This window comes from Lemur catta, chromosome 2 (genome assembly GCF_020740605.2).
Source record: "Lemur catta isolate mLemCat1 chromosome 2, mLemCat1.pri, whole genome shotgun sequence".
Taxonomy (NCBI): domain Eukaryota; kingdom Metazoa; phylum Chordata; class Mammalia; order Primates; family Lemuridae; genus Lemur; species Lemur catta.
In genome coordinates, this window is record NC_059129.1 from 1,010,609 (window position 1) to 1,034,396 (window position 23,788).

General features: G+C 57.9%; 2 protein-coding genes across 2 annotated transcripts; one reads left to right on the forward strand and one right to left on the reverse strand.

The window, feature by feature from the left end:
* Nucleotides 1-6,978: 6,978 nt before the first annotated feature.
* On the forward strand, nucleotides 6,979-9,063 carry LOC123631366 (tryptase beta-2-like). Its single transcript, XM_045540932.1, has 7 exons — nucleotides 6,979-7,144; nucleotides 7,356-7,438; nucleotides 7,741-7,791; nucleotides 7,902-8,095; nucleotides 8,202-8,467; nucleotides 8,577-8,740; nucleotides 8,814-9,063. The coding sequence occupies exons 1-7, from the start codon at nucleotides 6,979-6,981 to the stop codon at nucleotides 8,976-8,978; spliced, it is 1,089 nt and encodes a 362-aa protein (XP_045396888.1). The 3' UTR covers nucleotides 8,979-9,063.
* Nucleotides 9,064-11,983: 2,920 nt separating this feature from the next.
* On the reverse strand, nucleotides 11,984-15,226 carry LOC123631367 (mastin-like). Its single transcript, XM_045540934.1, is given in 8 exon segments — nucleotides 11,984-12,060; nucleotides 13,322-13,620; nucleotides 13,739-13,847; nucleotides 14,022-14,150; nucleotides 14,375-14,523; nucleotides 14,525-14,647; nucleotides 14,814-14,994; nucleotides 15,169-15,226. Coding segments are annotated over 8 exon segments (1,125 nt in total).
* Between the last annotated feature and the right edge of the window lie 8,562 nt (nucleotides 15,227-23,788).

Genomic DNA, 23,788 nt, shown 5'->3' on the forward strand with positions numbered 1-23,788 from the left:
CTCCTTAGGCTCCTCTTGGCTGTGACAGGCTTAGACTGTCCTTGCTTTGGTGGCCTGGGCAGCTTTGCGGGGTGCTGGGCGGGGGCCACGGGATCCCCTCTGTGGGGTTTGCTCGTGGTTGGCCCGAGCCTGCAGGGAGGTGAAGTGTCCTCATGGCATTGTCTCAAGGGCACACGCCGTCATCCCGACCTCCTCCGATGTTGACCTTGCCATCCGGCAGAGGGGCACCTTGTCGGGCGTCTCCCCTGAAGTCCCCTCCCTGGCTTGACGGCTGTGCTGCCTGGAGGGACGTCTTGGCCCACGGGGGAGGGGGGAGCTGCTCGCACTGTCTGGGATCTTCTGCACGGAGATCCGTCTGTCTCCCCCCGTTATTCGTTTATTCTTGTATATATTTATGTCAGCCACTCTCGGATATTTATCATATACTTTGTTGCTCACGTTGCCTCAGCTTTGGCCGTGCATGGTGACGCCCAGGGCAGTTAGGCTGTCACGCCGCAGTCCGCATCCATGTTCCTTCTCCCTGCTGCGCTGTCTCCCACGGTCGCCATGAGCGACGGTTCACCTGTCTTCTCCCCTGTCCATGGCTTTGGTGGTTTCCTCTTTAGGCTGTGACAAATCAAGCCGATGTGAATATGACTACTGAAGATGGAGGTTTTTATTTCTCTCGGATAAATACCCAGGGGTGAAATAACTGAATCAAAGTGTAACTTTATTTACAAAAAATAGCTGCTACAATCCAAAAGAGAAGCTAAGAAAACAATTTTATTTACAATAGCATCCAAAAGAATGATACATTTGACCAAAGCAGTGAGAGACACTTGTATCTAATATATTTTCTTGTTTTCTGTATTCTTGATGCTCTGGTGTTTGGGCCTTGGTCCTGCAGAGACCGCCCCTCCCGGGCGAGCCGGTTCCCGAGCACAGCAGGCGCTGGCCCTGTGTGTGCACCTCGGCCGTGCAAACACACTGACCCACCCAGGGCACACACCCTTGTCACCTCCGCATTGGACTCTCACACACTAAGCCAACACGCCTCCTGCCTGAGTCACCCCAGGGCCAGATATTGGACAACTAGGGGCCATCGCTAGAGCCTGGAGGCTGCTTAAATTGCTCTGACTCTCCGATCCTGGGCTTGCCCTGCCTGTCCCATTTCTCCCCACGAGAACCCCGAGCAAGGCTGCGGGCATCTCTACCCTCTCCTTCACTGCCCTGGGTGCTTCCCGCGTGGGCCCGGACAGTCCACCGCCCCGCCCGTTTCTAGGACCTGTGAGTATCAGCTTCTTCCTTCGCGACCACAATTTCTGTCTCTGTATGTCTTACCTGATTTAAAACAAATCCCAGGCCCAGATTTTAGAACAACACGGAAAACCAGAAAACGTCTCTGTAACATGCTGCCATGAAAGAAGACCTAAGTAGATGGCAGGACTGAACATGGCTGAGGTGGCAGCACGAGCCAGCACCACACACAGCTTCAGCCACCCCCTACTCCCTGTCGAAGATGCAACGGGCTGGGTTTTGGTTTTTTCTTTTTACAGAAATGGAAAAGCTAATCCTCAAATTCAAACAGAGTTGCAAGCGGCCCCAGATAGTTAAAACAAGATTGAAAAAGAAGAGCAAAGTTGGAGGACTCACACTTTCTGACTCCAGAATTTTCTATGAAGCTACAGTGATCAAAACCGTGTGGTGCTGGCATACAGACAGAGACATAGACCCATTGAATAGAATTGAGAATCCAGAAATAAACCCATATGTCGCTGGCCACTGATTTTTGACCAGGGCGCTAAGACCATTCAACGGGGAGTTGATAGTGTCTTCAGCACACGGTGCAGGGCAATGGACACGCCCACGCACAAGAGCGGAGGAGGACTCCTCCCCTACAGCAGACGCAAAAGTTAACCCAAATGGGTCAGTGACCTAAACATGAGAGCTCAAGCCACAGAACCTTTGGAAGAAAATACAGGAGTAAATCTTCTTCACCTTGGATTTGGCGATGGATTCTTAGATATGACGTCAAAAGCAGAGAAAAAATAAAAAAACAGATAAATTTGACTTCATCAAAATTTTTTGCATCAAAGAACATTTTTAAGAAAATGGAAAGACATCCTATAGGAGAAAATATTTGCAAATTATATATCTGATAAGGGCCTAGTATCCAGAATACATGACGATCTCTTATAACCCTTCTAAATGAGGGACATTTCCCTGGGGTGTCTCCACACGACCATCGTGCCGGGAGATGACCGTGCCACACTGTTACCATAATTCTCAAATGCCATTCAAAGTCTGTCACCTGCCCCAGCGAGGTACTTTGAAGCAAAAGGACCCAGTCGAGGACCACGTGGTGCATTTGAGTCTCTTTCAGTCTGAAATGGGTCCCTGGTCTTTCCTCGACTTTTCTGAACCTTCTGAGATGCTGAGGGTGTCAGGCCATCTTTCTGTACAGCGCTCCTCAAGCTGGGGCACCTGATATTTTTCGTGATTAGATTGAGACGGTATATCTTCAGGAAGATAGCAAACATGACTTCGACTTTTTCCTATTGCATCTCACCAAGTGCACGAATTTCAGTTTGTCAGTTACCGGACATCAGGCCACACTTACCACTGTCCCGGGCCACCTTCCCACGCAGAGTTACACGCTCTTCCTTAGTAGGCAGCGTTTTGTGGGGAGAGTCCTTGAGACTATGCAACTAGCCGATTTCCACCAGAATTTCAATTTATTCATTCCTTTATTTATAACTATATGGACTCATAGTCTCCCGTTTTACTCAATGAATTGTAACTTGTTTCTTTTTCTTGCTTATGATTCGACATACAGGTTGGCCCTGGTTTGGATGCAGGGAGCTCCCGCAAGCTGGTTTCTGAGCCTTCCTAGAGCGTCTCCACCCGATTCTCGGATCTCCCGCGGGACGGCTAGGTCCCTCTGGCGCTCACCCCCCTCACTGCAGGTGCTTCCACGAGGCCCAGGGCCTGGCAACAGTGTTTAGAAAGCAAGGTCTAGGTGACAGGTGTCCCCCATTGCTCTTGGGGTGTCACTGCCCTCAGCCCTTCTCAGGGGACAGAGCAAGGGAATACATGTATGTGTGTGCACAACCACACGCACACACATGCACACATGTAAACACACACGCATACACGTACATGCATACATGTGCACACATGTGTACACATGTACACACACATGCACATTCCCACAGGAACATCGACACTTGGCCAGGCAAGGTAGCTCATGCCTGTAATCCTAGCACTCTGGGGGCCAAGGCGGGAGGATCGTTTGAGCTCAGGAGTTCGAGACCAGCCTGAGCAAGAGTGAGACCCCGTCTCTACTAAAAAAATAGAAAGAAATTAGCTGGACAACTAAAAATATATATAGAGAAAATTAGCCAGGCATGGTGGCACATGCCTGTAGTCCCAGCGACTCGGGAGGCTGAGGCAGAAGGACTGCTTAAGCCCAGGAGTTTGAGGTTGCTGTGAGCTAGGCAGACGCCATGGCACTCTAGCCCGGGCAGCAGAGTGAGACTCTGTCTCAGGAAAAACAAAAATTAATAATAAAAAGAAAGCAAGCCATGGGCTGGGCATGGAGGCTCAGGCTGTCATCCCAGCACTTTGGGAGGCTGAGGCGGGAGGATTGCTTGAGGCCAGGATTTTGAGACCAGCCTGAGCAACACAGACCCTGCTGGTGCTTACGGTCTCAGCTGTGTGGGAGGCTGGGGCGGGAGGACCCTGAGCCCCGGAGTTGGAGGCTGCAGTGAGCTGTGACCTGGCCACAGTGCTCCAGCCTGGGCGGCCACCAAGTCCCTGCAGTCCTGCCCACAGGGTTTACTGAGGTTTGCTCCCTCCCTCCTGGGCTGCCTTCTCTGGCAGTGGGACACTGGCTCCCAGCCTTAATTCACCACTCATTTCACGATGCCCCCGTGTGCAGCCAGTCCCTCCTCTCACCCGGCTCCGCCCTGCTCACCTGACCCCCACTCTGGGGGTTAGGGTTAGGGGAATTTTACAACTTCCAGCCGTTGCAGTGCGTGTGTGGTAGAATCTCCTAGTTCTGCTCTGCAGCTCCCCAAAGAGATCTGGCCCCCACCCCCAGAGTCCCGGCCCTTCCTCCCTCCCAGCCCCTTACCCGTACAACCCTGGAGGGCCTCTGCCCTGCCAGGTGGACGGTCCTGCCTGACCGGCCGGAGGTCTACACCCGCGTCCCTGCCCACGTGAACTGGATCCGCAGCCACATCTGAACTCAGGAGGCTCAGGTCCCACCCGGGGCCCCTTCCCTGGCTGGCTTCTTCCTCCAGAATCGCCTCCTGCACCAGCCTGAGGAACCCTCCCTCCTGTGACTCCTGGTCCCCGACCCTGAGCCACACGACCCCTCCATCCCCCTCCTCCTGGCGAGCCGCATCCTGGGCCTGGAAGAAAAGGCTGTTCGGCTCGCCCTGGCTGTCTGCACGTGGGGAAACTGAGGCTGAGAGGTCACCTGCACGAGGGTTGCAAACCGCACCCCGCAGGGCCTCTCCCAGCCCCCGGAGGTCCCCAGCGCCACCCCGCGGCTCCGACCCGACCTCGTGGACAGGTGCATCAGACGGCCGCGCCCCTCCCCCGCCCCGCCGCAGCGCCCTCCGCCGGCCACGCGGGGACCTGCAGCACCGGGCGCGGCCGGGCAGGGACGGAACCGCGGGTGACCCCGTGACCCACGACGGAAATCCAAGATTCCGCCAAGCCCGGAGTAAGAGGACCGGGCGAGGCAGCGAGAGTCAAAGGCAATACGCCAAAATACCGTATTTCTAAAACCAGCCATGAATAATTGGAAAATAAATTTAGAAGTGGATGCCGTTTGCTGCAGGATCCGAACACCAAGCGTCGGGAATCACCGGAACGGCAGCGGCGCCAGGTCTCCAGCCGGAAGGTGCGAACAGCCGGCGGGCGGGGAGGGCGGCGCTTCCGCTTCCGGTCGGGGCTGCTGGGAGACGGTTCTCCCCGGCTGCGGCGCAGGGCGTGAGGGACGCCCCGGGGGCCCGCTCCACGCGAGGGGACAGCTGGCTCCAGAGTCAGTGGCAGCGTGCAAAGGACCCAGGACAGCCGAGACCCTCCAGGAAAAGGGGAGCGGAGGCGGCGTCTCCTTCCCGCTGCCTTCGAGGCTTGCCGAGCTGTCCCGATCGCCACGTGGCGCTGGGCGGACGTTCCCGCCCACGGAAGGAGCAGAGACAGGCTCACAGCAGGGTCACCGCTGCACGACGGCGTCACCGGCACCGAACGGGCCAAGGGTGACCTTGTCAACAAGTGCGGGCAGGGAGCTGTTCGCCAGCTGTAGCAGTGTCACACGGTCACGCCAGGTGTCCCCACGGGAATCTGCCTGCACGTGGGGGGTGGGCTTGTCTATACACTGGAAACTGCTCTACAAAACAGTCTATTAATTTTAAAAATCACACAGTTCCACATGCGACTCAGCCTTACAGCAATACGCTTTGCCGTCCCCTCCTGTCCTTTGCTACTGTAGCGCAGGTTTCACTTCCCCGCTGTCTATAAACATCACGGTGCGCTGTCCTGTTTCGTTGTTGTCGCTTTAAACCGTCGATTCTCTTTTACGTATTCTTTGAAAGAAAAAAATGTCTTTCCCGTTCCTGGCTGCGCATTTGCTCCGTTTGCAGGGCGGGTTTCCCTTCAGTCCGGATCTGGATTTTCATCTCTTACGGTTTTTTCTGCCTGCAGAACTTCCTTTGCGTTTGCTGCGGGGCAGCTCCGCCAGCAATACGTTCGTTCCCGATTGCTTGACTGAGAAAGTCTTTGCTTTCCTTCATTTTTTGAGAGATGTTTTCCCTGGGTAAATAATTCAATGTTGACAGCCTTTTTAAAAAACACGTTAGTGGCGGCTTGCCATTGTCCCCGGTTGCTGGTGTCTGACGAGAAGTCTCCTGTGGCCCCGCTTTCCCCGTCCCCCGGTGGCGTCCACGTCATCTCTACCACCGGCTTCGGCACGTCCTGATGCGCCCTGGCGTGTTCCATGTAGGTTTATTCTGTCGGGGGTTTGCTGAGATTATTAGACCTGTCAGTGTATAGATCTGGCTGTTGGTTCCTCAAATATCACTTTTACTTATTCCTTCTCCCTCTCCCTTTTGGGACCCCGGTCACATGGTGGGAGCTTCTCTGGTAGTGCCAGATGTCGGGGGTTCCTGGTTTTTCCTGCCCTCCCCCCCACCCCCCGTGCTTCGTTTGGGATAGTTTCCGTGACTGTCCGCGAGTAGCGCGCTTGTTCCTCTGCATCCCTTAATCTCTGGACAACCCACCCAACATCCATTTTCAACTTAGATACTTTATTGCTTATCTCTCGGTCTTCCATTTGTCTTCCATTTGAGAGAGATCAAGGGCCCTCTGGGAGAAAGGAACCGCCTGGGCTTGGGCTGTGGCGGGGCCAAGCAGGGGCTCTGAGCCTGTCCCAGGAAGCTCTGAACGCAGGAGCCCCCGCGACGGCCCGGTTTGTTGTGCGTTTTCGGGAGGAACTGGATTGAACCCGTTCGTGCGCACACGGTCACTGGCATGTCCTCAGCGAACTGTGGGTTTTGCTGGCGATGACACGAGTTGGGATGTTGCATCTACAGCCTGAGGACACCTGCCCTGAGCGGTGCTCTGGGCAGGACCCCAGGGGTCCCTGACCTCCTGGCCTGGCCCTGGGCCCTGCAGGGGAGGGGCCGGAGGGGTCCTCAGGGCCGGTCCGGATTGGTCCAGCGTTAGCCAATCATAGCTAGGGCATGCTCTGCTGATTGGACCGCCTGCCAGGCCTGAGCCAATAGGAACACTTCTTGGAGGACCTGGTCCCAGAGCCCCTGACTGGGTGGGGCGTGCAGGGGAGGCCTCTATAGGCTCCCTGGCCCTGGCGCCCTTGTCCCTATGTCCCTGTCCCAGCCCCTCACCACCTGGGCTCCTGAGAGTCCCACCTTGTTCCTAGAACCAGGACGGGGCACTTGGAGGCCTCCTGGGAGTTTGTTGGGAGAACGAATGGGGACCAGGGTCGCTGACCAAGAGGGGCCTGGACACCCCCTGCCCCGCCCCCGGGGGCTGCTGCCCGGAAGGAGTCCCCGTAATGGGCCCTGGCTGTGCAGGAGAGCCAGCGCGTCCCCAGGCAGGGTGGGGGTGGGCCAGGGCCCCCCGGGCACTGTGTGGGGTACCGGGGGACCCCAGGAGTTCAGAGGGTGAGGAGACGGCTGGGGCCCCCGGTGACCAGCAGTCCTAGCGAGAGTCAGGAGGCGGCAGAGTCTGCCCTGGGCGGGGGACGGGGCCCAGGGGTGGTGGGACCAGGGGCGCCCAAGGGGGCAGGCGCTGGCCTCTTGCGCTGTGGCCGCCTCAGTCCTCTGCTCCTCCCTCTGCTGGTGCAGCCCAGACCCCAGATAACAAGGGGACCGCACAGATGGCAGCAGAGATGGTGGCCGCTGGAGTCCTCCGAGCAGCTGGGTCTGACGTGGGCTGTGGGGACAGCAGGGTCCCTTCCTGGCCAAGCAGACTTGGGCCCTGGGTCTGAGTCACCCACTTCCTCCACGTGTGCACTGGAGGGGGGAGCCCCCGACCCCATCTGGGTCTGGAAGGATAAAAGGGGAGGGGAGAGCCCGCTGGGTAGAGAGGGACAGGAACAGGCCAGGGTGAGGACCCCACCCTCCATACCCCCGACAGCCCCGATCCCCGTGGACCCCAGCTCCCTCCTGCACCCCACACCCTGCAGACCCCGGCCCAGCCCCGCTGACGCCCCCTCCCTGCCCCTTCCAGATGCTGAGCCTGCTGGTGTTGGCACTGCCCGTCCTGGGGAGCCTGGTCCACGTGGCCCCTGGTGAGTCCTGAGCACGTCCCGCCCTGTCCCTGCCCCTCACCCCACACCACACAGGCCGGGGCACGGGTGGGTCCAGAGGGGGCCGGGGTGCCTGGCACAGGCTGACTTTGTCCCTTCCCCAGCCCCAGGCCGGGCCCTGGAGCGAGCAGGGATCGTGGGGGGCTATGAGGCACATCGGAGGAGCTGGCTCTGGCAGGTGAGCCTGAGATCCCCCGGCCAGTACTGGCAGCACTTCTGCGGGGGCTCCCTCATCCACCCCCAGTGGGTGCTGACGGCGGCGCACTGCGTGGGACCGTGAGTCTCCTCGGGGCCTGGCGGGTGGGGACGGCCCGGGGCCCACCCGACTCCCGGGTGCTCCTGGGGCTGCTCAGGCCCCCTGAGGAGTCGTCTCCTCCCCCAGAAAATTCCGGAACCTGGCAGACATCAGGGTGCAGCTGCACGAGCAGCACCTCTATTACCGCGACAGACTGCTGCCCGTCAGCAGGATCATCCCCCACCCCAACTACTACACCTACCTGGACGGGGCGGACATCGCCCTGCTGGAGCTGGAGGTCCCCGTGAACATGTCCCACCAGGTCCACACGATCACCCTGCCCCAGGCCTCGGAGACCTTCCCCCCGGGGTCGCGGTGCTGGGTGACAGGCTGGGGTGCCGTGGCATATGGTGGTACGTGTCAGGGACGGCTGGACGCTGGGTCAGGTGGGGCAGGGGCCTCCCTCTGGGCGTGGGAGTCTGTCACCCCTCCTGACGCTGCGGCGTCTCCTCCCACCCGCAGTGCGGCTGCCGCCGCCGTTCCCTCTGAGGCAGGTGAGGGTCCCCATAGTGGAAAACCACATTTGTGACGCCCAGTACCACACTGGCCTCTCCACGGGGGACAACGTCCACATTGTCCAGGATGACATGATTTGTGCTGGGAATAGCCGCAAGGACGCCTGCCAGGTGGGCCCCGCGCATCCCCCACACCCCACCCTCCCCGGCCTGGCCAGCGAGCACTGACCCTTGCCCTCCGCAGGGCGACTCCGGAGGGCCCCTGGCCTGCTGGGTGAACGGCACCTGGGTGCAGGCGGGCGTGGTCAGCTGGGGCGATGGCTGCGCTCAGCCCAACCGGCCCGGCATTTACACCCGCGTCACCTACTACTTGGACTGGATCCACCGCTACATCCCCAAGGAGCCCTGAGCCAGGTCCCCAGGGCTGCCAGCCAGGTCACTGGAAAAGCCAGCACCCTCCTGTCCCCAACATTGCTGCTTCCTACCCAGGTGGGGTGCACCCCCAGCACAGCTTCCCGTCCTCTGGTCCTGAGCCCTGTCACCTGTCCGGAGCCTCCTCCCCTGTCCCACCCGAGCCCCTCCCCCATGCTAACCTCCCTCCCCCATCTGGAGCCCCTTCCCCTCTGGCCCCTCCGTCCCTCCCCCACCCACACGCTAATTGTCCAGCACATTGTGTCTCATTAAAGTGCGTGAGAAGCAGGCACGGCTGTCACTGTGTTGCTGGTGGGGTATTGCTGGGGAAGGGGCTCCAGGGCACGGCCGGGCGCAGCTGCCGGAGCTACAGGGTCCCCGGTCCCCAAGCCCCAGCGTGTCACTGTGGGACGGGGCCTCCTGGAACCCAGGGCCGACCCCTCCCTCACAGGCATCCTGCACTTGGGTCGGGTAGAGCACCAGGGAGGGACCATGAACACTCGATTACAGGACACCAGGCACCCTGTGCCCGGGCCAGAGACAGCAGGGCCACCGTGCCCCGCAGTCCCCCGCCTTCCCCGCACCGTGCGCTCCAGCGTGGGCTCTGGGCTTGTCCTGTACCCCCGGCTGCTCCACAGCTTTGTTTCTGCTGGGTTTGTCATTAGTGTAACTGCTCTGATGGTCACACCCTGAAATCTGCTGTTTTCGCTCAACACCAATGGCCTTTCGTTAGAAAATCACCCGGGTTCCGTGCCATTGCTCGCGTAAACAGTGCCGGCCGCCGGCTGTCTTCCTGGAGCCGCTTCCCTAAGACCCCCTTAGGGCAGAGTCCCAGCAGACACCATGGCAAATCCACGCTGTTTCTAGAAAGACGGTTCCCAGCGATCTGCCCGGTCTGCCGACTTCAGCCCTGGCCAGCACTGGGCACGTGCTGTGCGGTGATGCGCAACGTGGGGTACAGATGACATGTGCACACCTGCCACACGCAACACAGTGTGATGCACGTATCACCTGCTGCCTTGGGAGAGAAGCAAAATCTACTAACATATTCAAAATTCGAAGTATTGTCTAAGAGCATTTGGCACCTTAAAAAAATTCTACTTTCAAGTACCATCTTAACATGCATTGTCTTCCCCATTTTGAAGAAAATGGGCAGCGTCTGAGGCACATCCTGGGTGCGTGCCGTGTGCTGCAGCGACCCCAGGCTGTGGGACCCAAGCCGCCTGCTGCAGGGTCGAGAGGGACCCTGGGCCTGCGGTGGGCCGGGTGCTGTCCGGAGCACCGACGCTGTTCCCTGGGCCTCCCCAAGTGTAGGATGCAGGACTCACCTGGGGACACGGTGGGTGGCAGTCAGCACCCACTGGTGGCTGACCAGGCTGCCATTGTGACCCACTGACCCACCATTCTCCTGTTCACCCATCTCCTCATCCACCCACCCATCCACCCGTCCGTTCATCCACCCGCCCACCCATCCGTCAGGGCGGGCACCTGCCCTGGGTTCTTGGTGTGCTCTTGGCCAAAGAATGACAAGACACCCCAAAGTGTCAAGTCCAGACTATTATCCGGGTCCTCTGGCTCCTTGCTTGGAAAAATCACCAGCAAGGCCGACATGACGGAGTAACCTCAGGCACGAGCAGTTTCACACGAGCAGCTCTTTACTGTAGAGTAAAACAGGTCCGTCTCTGCACGTGGGGAGAGACAGAGCCACTCTCCACCAACCAGCTCACTCGCCCACTCTGACTTCTGGGATCGTTTCCTTTGATTAGCCCGGTCCGGGGGAGGGCGCTCGGGAGCTGTGGGATGTGCTCATATGATCAGCAGGTGTCCTCAAAATGCCACCTGCATATAGGAGCTCCCTCGAAGAAAGCGCACCTGGGAAGGGGGGTGAAGTGCAGTGCAGAGTCAAGCTAACGGCATCATAACGACCCCTAGGTTACTCTGGGTCACTTTCCAAATCCCATCACGCCAGGGCTGGGGAGTTTCGGGCTTGATAAATCGCTCCCTCCTTCCCCAGGTGGAGCAGTTGCTGGGGTGGGATTAAGGGTGGGGCAGCCCCATGGTGGACCTGGGCCACCGGGCTCATCCTGCACCAAAGCAGGGAGCCCTTGTCGGGGAAGAGCCGAGACCCTAACTGTCTAAGGCACACGTCCCCACCCCTCCAGGATCTACCCATCTCTCTCTCTCTCCTTCCGTCTCTGCCAGCAGCTGCCGGTTACCAGACTCATCCAGGTACTTTTCCATCCACTCAGCCGCCAGTTTACTCCATCACTCGTTAATTGGCTTAAACAAAGCAGAGACGCTGCACTCAGGGTGTGTCCGCCTGAGTTACGGGCCAGGGGAGGATTCCGGCGACGGCTGGACCGGAGTTTGGTGAGGGGCTCCCAGCAGGGCCCTGCCCACCGTGCGGCCTGGGCTGTGGACAGAGGCTGCTGCAGGCAGCACACAGACCCTCGGGGCTGGGCGCTTGACCACCCCCGCTGGAGACAGGAGTGGCCCCTGTCTCGGGGCAGCCCAGAAAGTCCACCTGCGCGTGACTTGGCCCATCACATGGGGATGGGCTCCCGGCTGCTGCGGTTGTCCCTCCCTGGCAAGGTCACTCGTGGCAGGGCAAGGAGGAGGACTTGGGTCCCGGGACATGCTTGCTTGCTGCAGGATTCCCGTTTCCGATGTTCCCGAGACTTCTGAACTCTCCCACCAGCTCCCCAGGCACCACCTGGGCCCCTCCCCACCCTCGGCCACCAGCCCTGTGCTCATCTCCGGAGCCCTCTTCCCAGATGCATCGCGGGAATTGGTTTCAGGTAGTCGGTGCTCCTTACACTAACCAAGGGGGGAAGCGGGTCTGGGACGTTTGGTGCAGGGCGCAGGACGCACGATTCTTGGGGCTGAGGAAGGAGAGGGGGCTGGAGCCTGAGCCGCTGCGCTGACGTCCTCCTCCATGGCCCTGGGCCTTCCCCAGGAGGGAGACGCCCCCAGGGCCTCCTGGCCAGGTGCTGTGCCCCCACCTCACTCCCCAAGGGCTGGACCCACGCCCACGGCAGGCTGCTTGGCCTGGGGCTTGGTTCTTGGGATCCTTCTCTGGCCTGAGCCACAGCGGAGTACAGCTCAGGGTGCAGAGCACTCCCAGGCCTCTGTCCTCAGCTGTCAGGAGCACGGGGTCCAGGAGGGCCAGGTAAGGTGGGGCAGGCGGCCAATCACAGCGAGCTGCCCCAGCCAAGGTGTGTGGGGTGCAGTGGGCAGAGGCTGAGGGGGAGCAGAGCCGGCGTGGCCGTGGCCGGGCTTTGGGGCGGCCTGGGCTGGGCAGTGGCTGTGGGCATGTGGGGAAGCAGGAGCCTCGGGCCCAGGTGAGTTCCGGGCCAGGTGGCCCCAGCTTGTCCTGAGCAGAGGCAGGGACATCGAGTCTCACTTGGTGAGTGTAGGTTATGCTTTCCTGTTTTGTTTTGTTTTTTGAGACAGAGTCTCGCTCTGTTGCCCGGGCTAGAGTGAGTGCAGTGGCGTCAGCCTAGCTCACAGCAACCTCCAACTCCTGGGCTCAAGCGATCCTCCTGCCTCAGCCTCCCCAGTAGCTGGGACTACAAACACGCGACACAGTGTGATGTTCTGTTTCTCGGCCTCTGGGACCGGCTGTGTCCCCGGGGACAGGGTGAGGCAGGAACCAGACCCACTCCTTTTTTCTTTTTTTTCTTTTTTTTTTTTTACACCAACAAAGCAAAAGCAAAAGGCTCACTATTTAAGCAGAAAGGAATTCAAGAGAAGGAATTAGGTTTTTTAAAAACAGCATTGGAAAATTGGAATGGGCTGGGGTCGGGTCCCCTGGGAGCCAGGCTGGGGTTGGGGCAGGGCAGACATGGGTGAAGGAGGCTGGGGGAGGACCCCTCTGTCCCTGGACCAGTGACACAGTCAGTCACATTCCTCGCAGGTGAGGCTCCTCCCTCCTTTCTTCTCAAAACGGTCTTGGACATAGCTGGCCCTTCACCCTCGGGAAGGATGAGACTTAGTGTTTTGGCTTAAACCTGCCCAAATCGCTGTGTGTACCTCACTTCCAGAGCTGGTGCGGAGGACAAACTAGACCAAGGATCCAGGTGTCTTCCCAGCCACAAGGCAGGTGGCATCTGGGTGACACTCATTCCGGTGAGGTTGGTGTGGAGGGTCAGTGAGGACAGCCAGTAGGCTGGTTTTCATACGCTAGCCGGTAAGTTTGATTTCTGGTGACAAATATTGCGTATACCTTATATCTTTAAGAGAGAAATTTTCCTTGATGAACATTGGAAACACCATTTATTGAAAATCAAATGCTCATCAGCCATCTGGGATTTGTGGATTTTGCTTCCACGCCTGGCTCACCTCCGTGGCCCGGCTGACAGGAGCACACAGAGCCCTGGGAGGCCGCAGGGCCAGAAAGGGAGGGTGAGGCTGGGACAGGGGAGGCCGGGAGGCCGCCAGGGAAGACGGGCATCTCCTCCACGTGACACCCGTCTAGGGCCCGGGAACCCAGGGACGTTCCCGGCGGATCCAGGACACGTAGCTTGTCACACGGGTGTACACCCCAGGGAAGTCCTGGTGACCACAGAAGCTGCCCCAGCTCACTACCCCCACCTGGACCCAGGAGCAGTTCCACCTGCACACCAGGGCCCGGAGTCGCCCTGTGGGGAGAGGTGGCACTCAGCGAGGCTTCCCAGGTGGCCCATGGCAACGGGACACGTGGGTCCCCATTTCATGGCCTGGCAGGGACAGCGGAGACAGGGCGGGCGGGACTCTCACCTGGCAGGTGAGGAGCCGCCTGAGTGGTTCTGGTACTGCCAGGCACAGTGCTCATTCCCCACGAGGGGGACGTCCACCTCCTGCAGGGGGTAGGGCAGGGGCAGCGGCTCTGTGGGGAGAACGAGGGGCCGTCCTGGGTGTGAGGGTCCTGACTCTTCCCAACCACGTGGAGGGCGTGGGGGGCCCCCGACTGTGAGCCCCGACCCCAGGGTCTAGACCTGGCTGCACCAACCCTGTGGTTGGTTTCCCCACACCCACTGTGATCGCCTCTGCCACCTGACACCTGAACGTCTAGACACCGGCCGGGCACCAGGACGCGGGATCCCATGGCGGGGGTGGGCAGCCTCGTACTCACGAGCCTCCCCACAAATCTGCTTCAGCCGCAGAGGAGCCCTGGGGCTGCCCTGGTGGCCTGAGTGGAGCTGGGGACGCAGTGACGAAACCCACAGCCTGCACCACCCACGTCTGCCCAGAGCAGTCCCCGTCCCTGACATCTGTTCCACCAGCTCCTGTCCTGGAGCTGGGAGCCACGGCCCCCGTGCCCGCGGAGGGGGTCCCAGAAGGTCTAGAGTCAGTAACGTTCTGTAAAGACCCCGCCACCCCCACCCGTCCCCACCGAGTCTCCCTGTCACCCACTTTTGTACACAATGTCACCCCAGCCAGTCACCCAGCAGGTCTCCCCTGGGGGGACCCTCAGGGAGGCAGGCGGCAGGGAGACGGGGTGCACGTGCTCGGACAGCGTCGCGGGGGCCTCCAGCTCCAGCAGGGCAATGTCCGCGCCCCCCGGCAGCCAGGCTCTCGTTGAACTGGGGGTGGCGGATGATCTTCGCCACCCTGCTGAGCTGGTCGTGGTCGTAGAGTCTCAGCTGTCCAACCTGGACCCTGAAGGCGCAAGCCTCCAGCTCCTCCCTGGGACAGGGACCAGAGCTCCTCGGAGGAGGAGCCAGGCTGGATGCTCAGAGCCAGGGCTCCCCTGAATCCTGGGGAGGGGTCCCCAGAAGTCCTGTGTCCTGCCCCAGGACCCTGCCCCACCCCCACCTGCACCCAGCCAAGGGGACAGGGCGGCCTCACTCACGGCTGGACACAGTGGGCAGCAGTCAGCACCCACTGGGGGTGGATGAGGGAGCCCCCACTGATGTGCCTCCGCTGGTCGTGCCTCAAGCTGTGGAACCGCAGGCTGACCTGCCAGGGAAACCTCCTGGCAGAGACATCGCAGCCCCCGAAGATGCCCACCAGCTCTCGTCGCGGCCGGGGGTCTGGGGAGCAAGCCGAGGGTCCGTCAGGGGACCAGATGAGGGTCTACCCGGAGCTCGGGAGCAGGTGAGGCTACTGGCAAGTGGACGGGCCCCACGCCACCCAGGGTGGGCTGGGAGCCGGGGCAGGGTGGTGGGGTCCTGGGGCAGCCAGGGCTATGGGTGGGGTGGACTCACCTGGGGCCCGGGACACGGAGCCCCCCAGGCAGGGGAGGGCTAGGAGCAGCCACAGCATCTGGGGAGAGGCCTGGAGAGGGCAGCGGGGACCCCAGGACCGGCATCCGGAGCAGAGGCTGCGGCTGTCTCGCTCGGGCCTTCATCCTGCCAGCACAGAAAGTGGGCAGTGGCTCCGGGTCTGTGCCAGGTGGGTCCTCCTTGCTGGGGCTGGTGGCGACTGAGGCAGCCCAGGAAGTGCAAGCACACCTGGCCCTCCGAGGGGGCAGGGGCAGGTCGAGGGAGAGGCAGGAGGACACGGACCCTGTGTCCTGTGGGTGGCGGACACGGGCCGTGACCCCACCGTCCAGAGAGGGTGGCAAGCATGAGGAAGAAAGGACGAGCCCCTAGTGGGCTGGCGGCCCACGTGGCTGGGACACGGCCGCCCAGCCTCTGTCTCTGACCCGGGCTCCAGCCCCAGGCAGGCTGCGTCACCGCTGAGCCGAGGAGCCTCACCCTGCGGGACGGCAAGAAGCCCCCGGCCGGCGCAGAGGGTGCAGAGAGCGGGAGGCTGTTCCTTTCCTCTCCCCGGACTGTGGAACCGGGTTTGGGCCTGGAGGGGTCACTCAGAGACCAGTCAAGGTGAAGACAGAGATGCCGCCTCCCTGCCGGGTCTCCCTGAAGCCCCCTGCCCTGCACCAGCAGGCAGCGCCCACGTCTGCTCCTGTCCACTGAGTCACAGGCTTCTGTCCCGAGAGACCCCTGAACGCTGCAGGCCGAGAGCACGTCTCTGCCCCACTAGGCTCATCACCATGATGACAGGCCACAGCACACAGGCTCCAAGGACGGAACAACTTCACAGCCAGGTCGACAGCCCCCCGCGAGCACCATGTAGCAGGGACTTCAGGCAAATGCCCCTCATGGACCCAGATGCATCCTCCTGTCCCCCCACCCCTGCCCACCCAGGCTGCCACTCTTCTTCCTGGGCCTCAGACACGAAGGGGCTGGCCATGGTCCCCTGAGGAAGGGACACTTCTCCCCATTGTCCTCTCCCATGCAGGGGGGGGGGGCCGCTTCTGTGCCCACAAGGAGAACTGCAATGGCGAGGGGACCCAGGCTGTCACTCCATTGTGCAAACAGTCCATTTTTCACCGAAGTTAATATGTTTGCGCCCCTCTGTGTCGAGAGCTACGTTGCCGGTGCCAGCATTTTACCCGCTGCAGTGTGGCTCACGACAGGGACACACCACAGCTGCTTTGTTCATTGCAAGCGGAACAGTTTTCAGGTGGCCTCTGGGTTGTCGCCACCGCAAACATAGCAGCATTTTCATTCAAACCGAGCACTGCAGGGCCCACTTCTCTCGGGACACACGGGCTCGGCTGCAGGGGTCACACATCTGCACTGCACAGGCCGCAGCCGGTTTGCCCTGCGGGGAGGTGGGACCCGTCTCCACCCTGCCCCGGTGCAGAGAGTGTGTACCTCTTCGGGTCCTCCCAGCACCAGGTAAGGCTGTGCTCTTAGCTCTTGCCAGCACAAGGAGTGCAAAATGGCCCCCTGGATATTCTAAATAGCATTTCCCCGGCAACCAAGGAAGGCGACCAGTTTTCATGTGGTTCTCAGGTGCCGCTTCCATGAACAAGCATGTCGGCTTTTCTCAAAAGCTCCCTGGGTACTTCTGAGACCTTGCTCAGGCTGACAAACCACTGACAGCAGAACGAAGGCCAAGGTTCTTCGCTTAGGCTTCGAGACCCCGCTCCCCTGAATGCCGCGTCCCCTGTGAGCTCACGCTCTGACACCTGAACCCACAGTTTGCTCCACCGGGAACCTCGGGTCCTTGTTCTCCAGCGGACATCCCTCCACCCTCGTGACCTGCTCCCCAGACCAGGCAAACGTGTCCCTTCTTTTCTATCTTTGTGGAACCAACACAAAGTCAGGTTCTCGTCACACATAAGCCACGTGCTTCAGTGGGAGGAAGAGTGTTCAGTGCCCGGAGCAGGTCCCCACGGAGTCCACACACACATTTCCGGGCTCCACCACCTTTGCCAGCTCTGCTCCGGCACAGGGCAGGCTGGGATTTCCTGGGAGCTCCAACCGTCAGCAGGAGCTGGTAGATAAAGGCCCCGGCTCTCTGGCCCTCGGAGCCCCCCAGCAGGATCAAACTCCAGTTGCTCATGGTGAAGACATGCTTCATGGTGAGTACACCAGCTGCTGCCCCTTCTGACACCTGTGCCTCCTACTCACCCCTGAATCCTTGTCACAGGGTCTAAAATAAGTTAATGAGGCCGGGTGCAGTGGCTCACGCCTGTAATCCCAGCACTCTGGAAGGCCAAGGTGGGAGGATGGCTTGAGGCCAGAAGTTCACAACCAGCCTGGGCAACATAGTGAGACCCCCATGTCTTATAATAATAATAAGCAAATAAAAGTAAAAAGTAAATAAAATAAGATAGCGTACAACCTTCTAAAGAGAGGCAGGGCTGTGGCTATGGTAGGTGGAGTGAGGTCCTGTCTTTATTTAACATTTTGAGAAATCACCAATCGTTTGAAAAAACATGAAGAACCAAGTTCTATCAGATTTTTCAACTGCAACAGTAGATGTGAGTTGACAATGAAGTGATATTTTAAAATGGTGAGTAAAATGACTTAGAACCTAGAACATTCTATCCAAAAAAACTGCCGTTCAAGGATGAGGGCAACATAAATGCTTTCTCAGGCTTAACACATCTCCAATCTCTGACACCCTTTGAAACAGTTTAGATAATACTCTTACATAAAAGGGAAGACAGTTACAGAAACTGTTGCAAAAGAGATATTCAGCAAAAGAAACCAAATAGCATGGTAAAGGTTACTGTTATCTTTTAAAAATACATAACACCAAAGGAAGAGAGAAAATGTACCCACAATAACCCAGAATTAACAGTCTCGATGATATCGATGAATGTCTTATCTTATTGAGGTTACACGTACATATCTGTTCTAGAAAGGAAAGAAAGGGGGAAAAACGTAGAAAGTAATTGAACCATGTAAAATAATAAATTAAGATGGTAGGAACAAGTCTATCAATGATTCCAATAAATACACAGGAATGAACTTATCAGTTAAAATAAAAATATCGATGGTGGATATAAAAAACCAGATAGGACAGGGGGTCAGCCAGTCGGTCTGTCTCCCTCTCCACTTGCAGAAACAGACCCCTTTTATTCTACAATAAAGAGGTGTTTGCATGAAAAAAAAATCCAGATAGATGCTGTTTACAAGGGAGAAAAAGCTGAAAGTAAAAGAATGGGAAAAGATATCACAGGCAATATCAGCTGAAAAGTAGCACAATTCATTTAAATTTTTTTTCTTTCTTTTTTTTTTTTTTTTTGAGACAAGAGTCTCACTCTGTTGCCCAGGCTAGAGTGCCGTGGCGTCAGCCTAGCTCACAGCAACCTCAAACTCCTGGGCTCAAGCCATCCTCCTGCCTCAGCCTCCCGAGGCTGGGCCTGTGGCTGGGACCACAGGCATGCACCACCATGCCCGGCTAATTTTTTCTATATATTTTTAGTTGTACAGCTAATTTCTTTCTATTTTTTTAGTAGAGATGGGGATCTCACTCTTGCTCAGGCTGGTCTCAAACTCCTGACCTTGAACGATCCTCCCGCCTTGGCCTCCCAGAGAGTTAGGATTACAGGCGTGAGCCACTGCACCTGGCCTAAAAATTTTTTTTATTAACTAGATTTTATCAAAATTTAAAACTTACCCTCATCAAAAAACACTCCTTAGCCAGGTGTGGTGGCTCACGTCTGTAATCCTAGCACTCTGTGAGGCCAAGGCAGGAGGATTGCTTGAAGTCAGGAGTTGGAGACCAGGCTGAGTAAGAGGGAGACCCCGTCTCTACTAAAAATAGAAAAATTAGCCGGGCGTGGTGGTGGTGCTTGTAGTCCCAGCTATTCGGGAGACTGAGGCAGGAGGATGGCTTGAGCCCAGGAGTTTGAGGCTGCTGTGAGCTATGATGACACCACGGCACTCAAGCCCAGGCAACAGAGTAAGACCCTGTCAAGAAAGAAAAGAAAGAAAGAAAGTTGACCCTAAAAAAAAATCATAAGAATTTGTGAAAACAAACATGAAATCAGGACCATAAAAGAAATTTTATGATGATAAAAGCACCAGGTATGGATTATTTTAAGTGTCAAATTTCAAGCAAATGATCAGCCCAGTTTTAACAAGATCTTCCCAAAAAATAGGGAAAGAGGAAACCTGACACATCGTATTCTGAAGTCACCATAACACTGATGTCAACACCAGACCAAAATCATTATAAGAAAGGAAATTGTAAACTTGAATATAGCTTTGAAAACTAGCAAATCGTATCCAATGGGTATACAGTAGACACTACATTACAACTAAGCTGTGATTATCAGCGGAATTCAAGTTTTGTTTATTATTAGAAAATCCATAAATGTAATTTACCACTTGGATAAACTAAAACAGAGAAATCATATGATCATCTCACTAAGCACAAAAAATTCAACATTAATTCATTATGTAAAAAAATAAATCTTATAAAAAGTGATAGAAAAAAATGTTCTTTATTAAGTAAAGTACAGTTATTAAAAAGAACCTAGAGGAAAGATCCTAAATGGATGATTAGAAGCATCCCTTATAAAAAACAAACAAACAAACAAACAAACAGGCCAAGACAGAGCACTGTTTCCACTTCTATTTAATATTGTATTGGAAGTCCTAATGATTTGGAAACGAGTTTTTCTTTTTTTTAAACTGTCATCATTTGAGTATAGTGTGAGTATTTACATAGAAATAACTATTTAATACATACCAACTATTTAAAATAATATGGGTTTGGAAGGTTCCTAGATATAACATTAATATACAAAAGTCTGTTGAATTTTTATATACCATCAGCAAATAACTAGAAAATCTAATGAAAGTCACCATTTTCATAATCTCTAAAAATAAATCTATCAAAAGAGGTGCAAGAATTCTAAAAAGGGAAACTATAATCCATTCTTGGGATTAATTCCCATTTTTATTGCGGTAAAATACACATAACATAAAATTTATCATCTTAAATATCAATATTCGTATGTATACAGTTCAGTGGTATTAAGTATGTTCATATTTTTCAGCGTCACTTCCTGCCAGGCGGGGCTGGTGGCAAGGCCAGGGACGTGGGCATGACACAGCCGTCAGCCCTGGGCGGCCCCGGTGACGGGAGGGTGCGGTGGGCGGTCCCACGGCGGGTCCCGGGGGACAGGCTGCCAAGGACCGAGGCCCAGGTCAGGGCGGGACACGCACCCTCCAGCCTGAGCCGCAGCAGGACCCCGAATCCTGGACGACACAGCGCCAGGAAACTTCCAGGGGAGGCGTGAAGGGGGCATCTGAGCGTGGGAGGGTCGGCTCTGATCCCGGTGCTCAGAGGAGACCACGCGTCCTCAGACGGTTCTCAGAGGGTCAAGGACCTGCGTGAAATGGAACCGAATTATAGAGCGAATTATCCTGTTCCTTGTAAAACGCTTCCAGTTAAAATGAAGACAAGTGTCCCCTGTGGCCAGTGCGCGGTCCACTTTGACGCCTCTCCCAGGCTTGGAGTCCCGTCCTCTCTCCCCGCTCCGCTTCACGCAAGACCCTCCCGCGGGCGCGGGAACCGGCGGGCAGCACCGTCGGGCTGGACTCGGCGCGGCCGGGGCCGGGGCCGCGCTGTCTGCACCGCGGCCAGGGCGGCACAAAGCCTCTGACGCGCTGAGCTCCGGAGTGAGCGCGCCAACAGCGGGCTCGGCCAGGTGAGCGCGGTTCCCCGCACCCCGAGCCCGCCTGGCACGGCCCGCGGCGGAGCGGCAGAGCACACGCGGGAGGGGCGGCGACTTAGGCGGAGGGAAGGAGCCGCCTGGCTGCGTGCGGGGCCGGGAGGCGCGCGGGCCGAGGGGACGGCGCGAGCGGAAGCCCGCAGGCGGGGAGCCGCAGGCGTGCGGGGCCGGGGACCCAAGCTGCGGCCTTCGGAGCGTGCCGGAGAGGCGGGACCAGCTGCGGCAGGACCGGAGCCGAGGGCAGGCCCGGCCCCGCGCCCGCGGGTCTGTGGCTTTTCCGTCCGCTCCCCACGGTTGGGGGCCATAAGTCCCCGCCCCGGCCGCGCGCTCTCCGCGCTGGAGTGAGCGGGGGCGTCCCAGCCCACCAGCGCCGGCGCGGGCGGTCGCGGAGCTCCGGCGCCCACTGCGCGCTCCGCCCGCAGGTGCTGGGGACGCGCCGCGGGACGCCGGTCCCCTGCGGGCATCTGAACGCCGCCCGCCCCCGCCTCTCTTTAGCGACTGTGGCCCCTTGGTGGTGGGCAGTGATGGGCATCGATGCGGCCCCTTCTCTTTGGGGACCCGAGAAGCGATCACAGCTGCAGGTCAAGGCCGAGGCAGAGACCGCCCCGTTCTCCTGAACAGAGACCAGCAGCCTGGTGACGACCAACCAGGTCAGAAGCGCACAGTTAGAGGGCTGTCACCTGTCCCCGCGTGGGAGGGAGTGGGCATCACCCTCACCCGCCCAGCCTCCCCGGCCACTGGAAGGCGGCCTGTGTGCAGTGTGGCCCGTCCGGAGGCTGCGGACTCAGACCTCTGGGGTTGGCGGGTTCCCTGGGGAGCGTGAAGGGTCCTGCGGGGTCAGTAGTGTCTTCCCAACGTCCCAGCCCGGCCGGGCGGCCCTGCACAGCAAGACCCTCATGTGGAGCAGCAAGCAGAGCGCACCTGAGCCTGGGACAGAGCAGGAGGCATTTTGTTGTCGTGGCTGAGTTGCAGATTTTTGTATGGGCTGGATGTTAATCCCTCATCAGATATGTAATTTGCAAACATTTTCTCCCACTCTGTGGGTTGTGTTTTCACTCTTCAGTAGTGGTCTTTGGCACACACATTTTTCATTTCGATAACATCCAGTGTATCTGCTGCTGTGTGTGGCTGCGCCTCTCGTGCCCTGTCTAAGCAATCACTGCCCCATCCGATGCCAAGGACCTTCCCCGTTTCCTTCCGAGAGTTTTACAGTATTAGCTCTTATGCTTAGGTCTCTGACGCGGTTTGAGGTAGTTTTACGTATGCTCTGAGGTAAGGTCCAACCTCTTTGCTTTGCACGTGGAGCCTCCTCCTTTGTTTAAACCAGCCACGCACAAACCCGGGTATACAGAGGCCCAGTCCCAGCAGGGCACCCAGGGAAGCCGGAGGTCCAGCCCCACTCAGGCAGCTCCCCCACAAAGGGACTGGCCAAGGGTGGGCACATGACCTGGCAGTCGGCCGGATGCTTCCCCAGGATTTTATATACACTGCTTCTGCACAAACCCCTCACCTCTCCAAGCCTCAGTTTCTCCTTTACACCCAGGGAGCTGTCCCCAGTCAGGGCCTCTCTCCCTGCCTTGCCCCCACCCCATCCTCCAGCTAAAGGCCCCCCTCCCTCCCACCAATCCCCTCACAGCTCTGTCCCCCAGGACAGGAATTCTGCATTGGCTGGAACCAAGCACGAGGACTGAGGGCTGGTGTCTCCTCCATCCCTCACCAGCACCTGTCTTGCTCTTCCTGTTCCACAACCTTCTTTTTTGTTTTTTTTTTGAGACAGAGTCTCGCTCTGTTGCCCAGGCTAGAGTGCCGTGGGATCAGCCTAGCTCACAGCAACCTCAAATTCCTGGGCTTAAGCGATCCTCCTGCCTCAGCCTCCCAAGTAGGTGGGACTACAGGCATGCGCCACCATACCTGGGTAATTTTTTTTTCTATATATATAATTTTAGTTGTCCAGGTCATTTCTTTCTATTTTTCAGTAGAGATGGGGGTCTCGCTCTTGCTCAGGCTGGTCTCGAACTCCTGACCTCAAGCGATCTTCCTGTCTCGGCCTCCCAGAGTGCTGGGATTACAGGTGTGAGCCACCGCACCTGGCCTCTCCACAACCTTCTATGGCTCCCAGTGCCCACAGGCCCAGGCCCTGTGCTTCGGCACCCCAGGTCCTCCAGAACCACACCCCACGCCTAGTCCGCCTCCCCAAACTGCACCCCTCATTACCTTCCAAGCCCCCCCACCTGGCCAGCCCTGCTGCTCTGTGCCCAGGACTGGAGCTGGGTCCGTGCAGCCCTGGTCCCTGCTTTACACCTGCTGGCCATGGCTAATTGAGGAGGACACAGCCCTGTGCAAATATGCCCAGGAGAGAGATGGTGTTAAGGAATCTTAGTCTCGGGCTCCTCACCAGGAAGCCCCAACTGTATGCCCCGGGCCAGGCTCACCTGGGTGCTTGTTCAAAACACAGATTCCCAGGACCCCTGTGAGCTGGGGCCAGAGAATGGGTGTCTCCGACAAGCCGCTCATGATCTCGGCCCCCTGAGGGTGCAGTCCCCAGGCCAGGCCCATGCTGGATCACTGTGGGGACCCAGGAGTGGGCAGCCCCTTGGACCTCAAGTCTGGGAGAGACCTGGAATGCCCACTTGCTGCTCAAGGTGACCATCCATGGGGACTTCATTACCGGAACTCCTCTCACCGCCCCGCCCCCCCGCGATAGCCACCTGCGTCTGGGCCACTGCAGACCTGCCTGGCCTGCCCAGAGGAGACCTCCAACACCCCTCAGGGCTTCTACTCCTCTGGCATAAGGGGAGCTGGGAGCATGTGGGGTTCATCCACTGAGAGCACAGGACCAG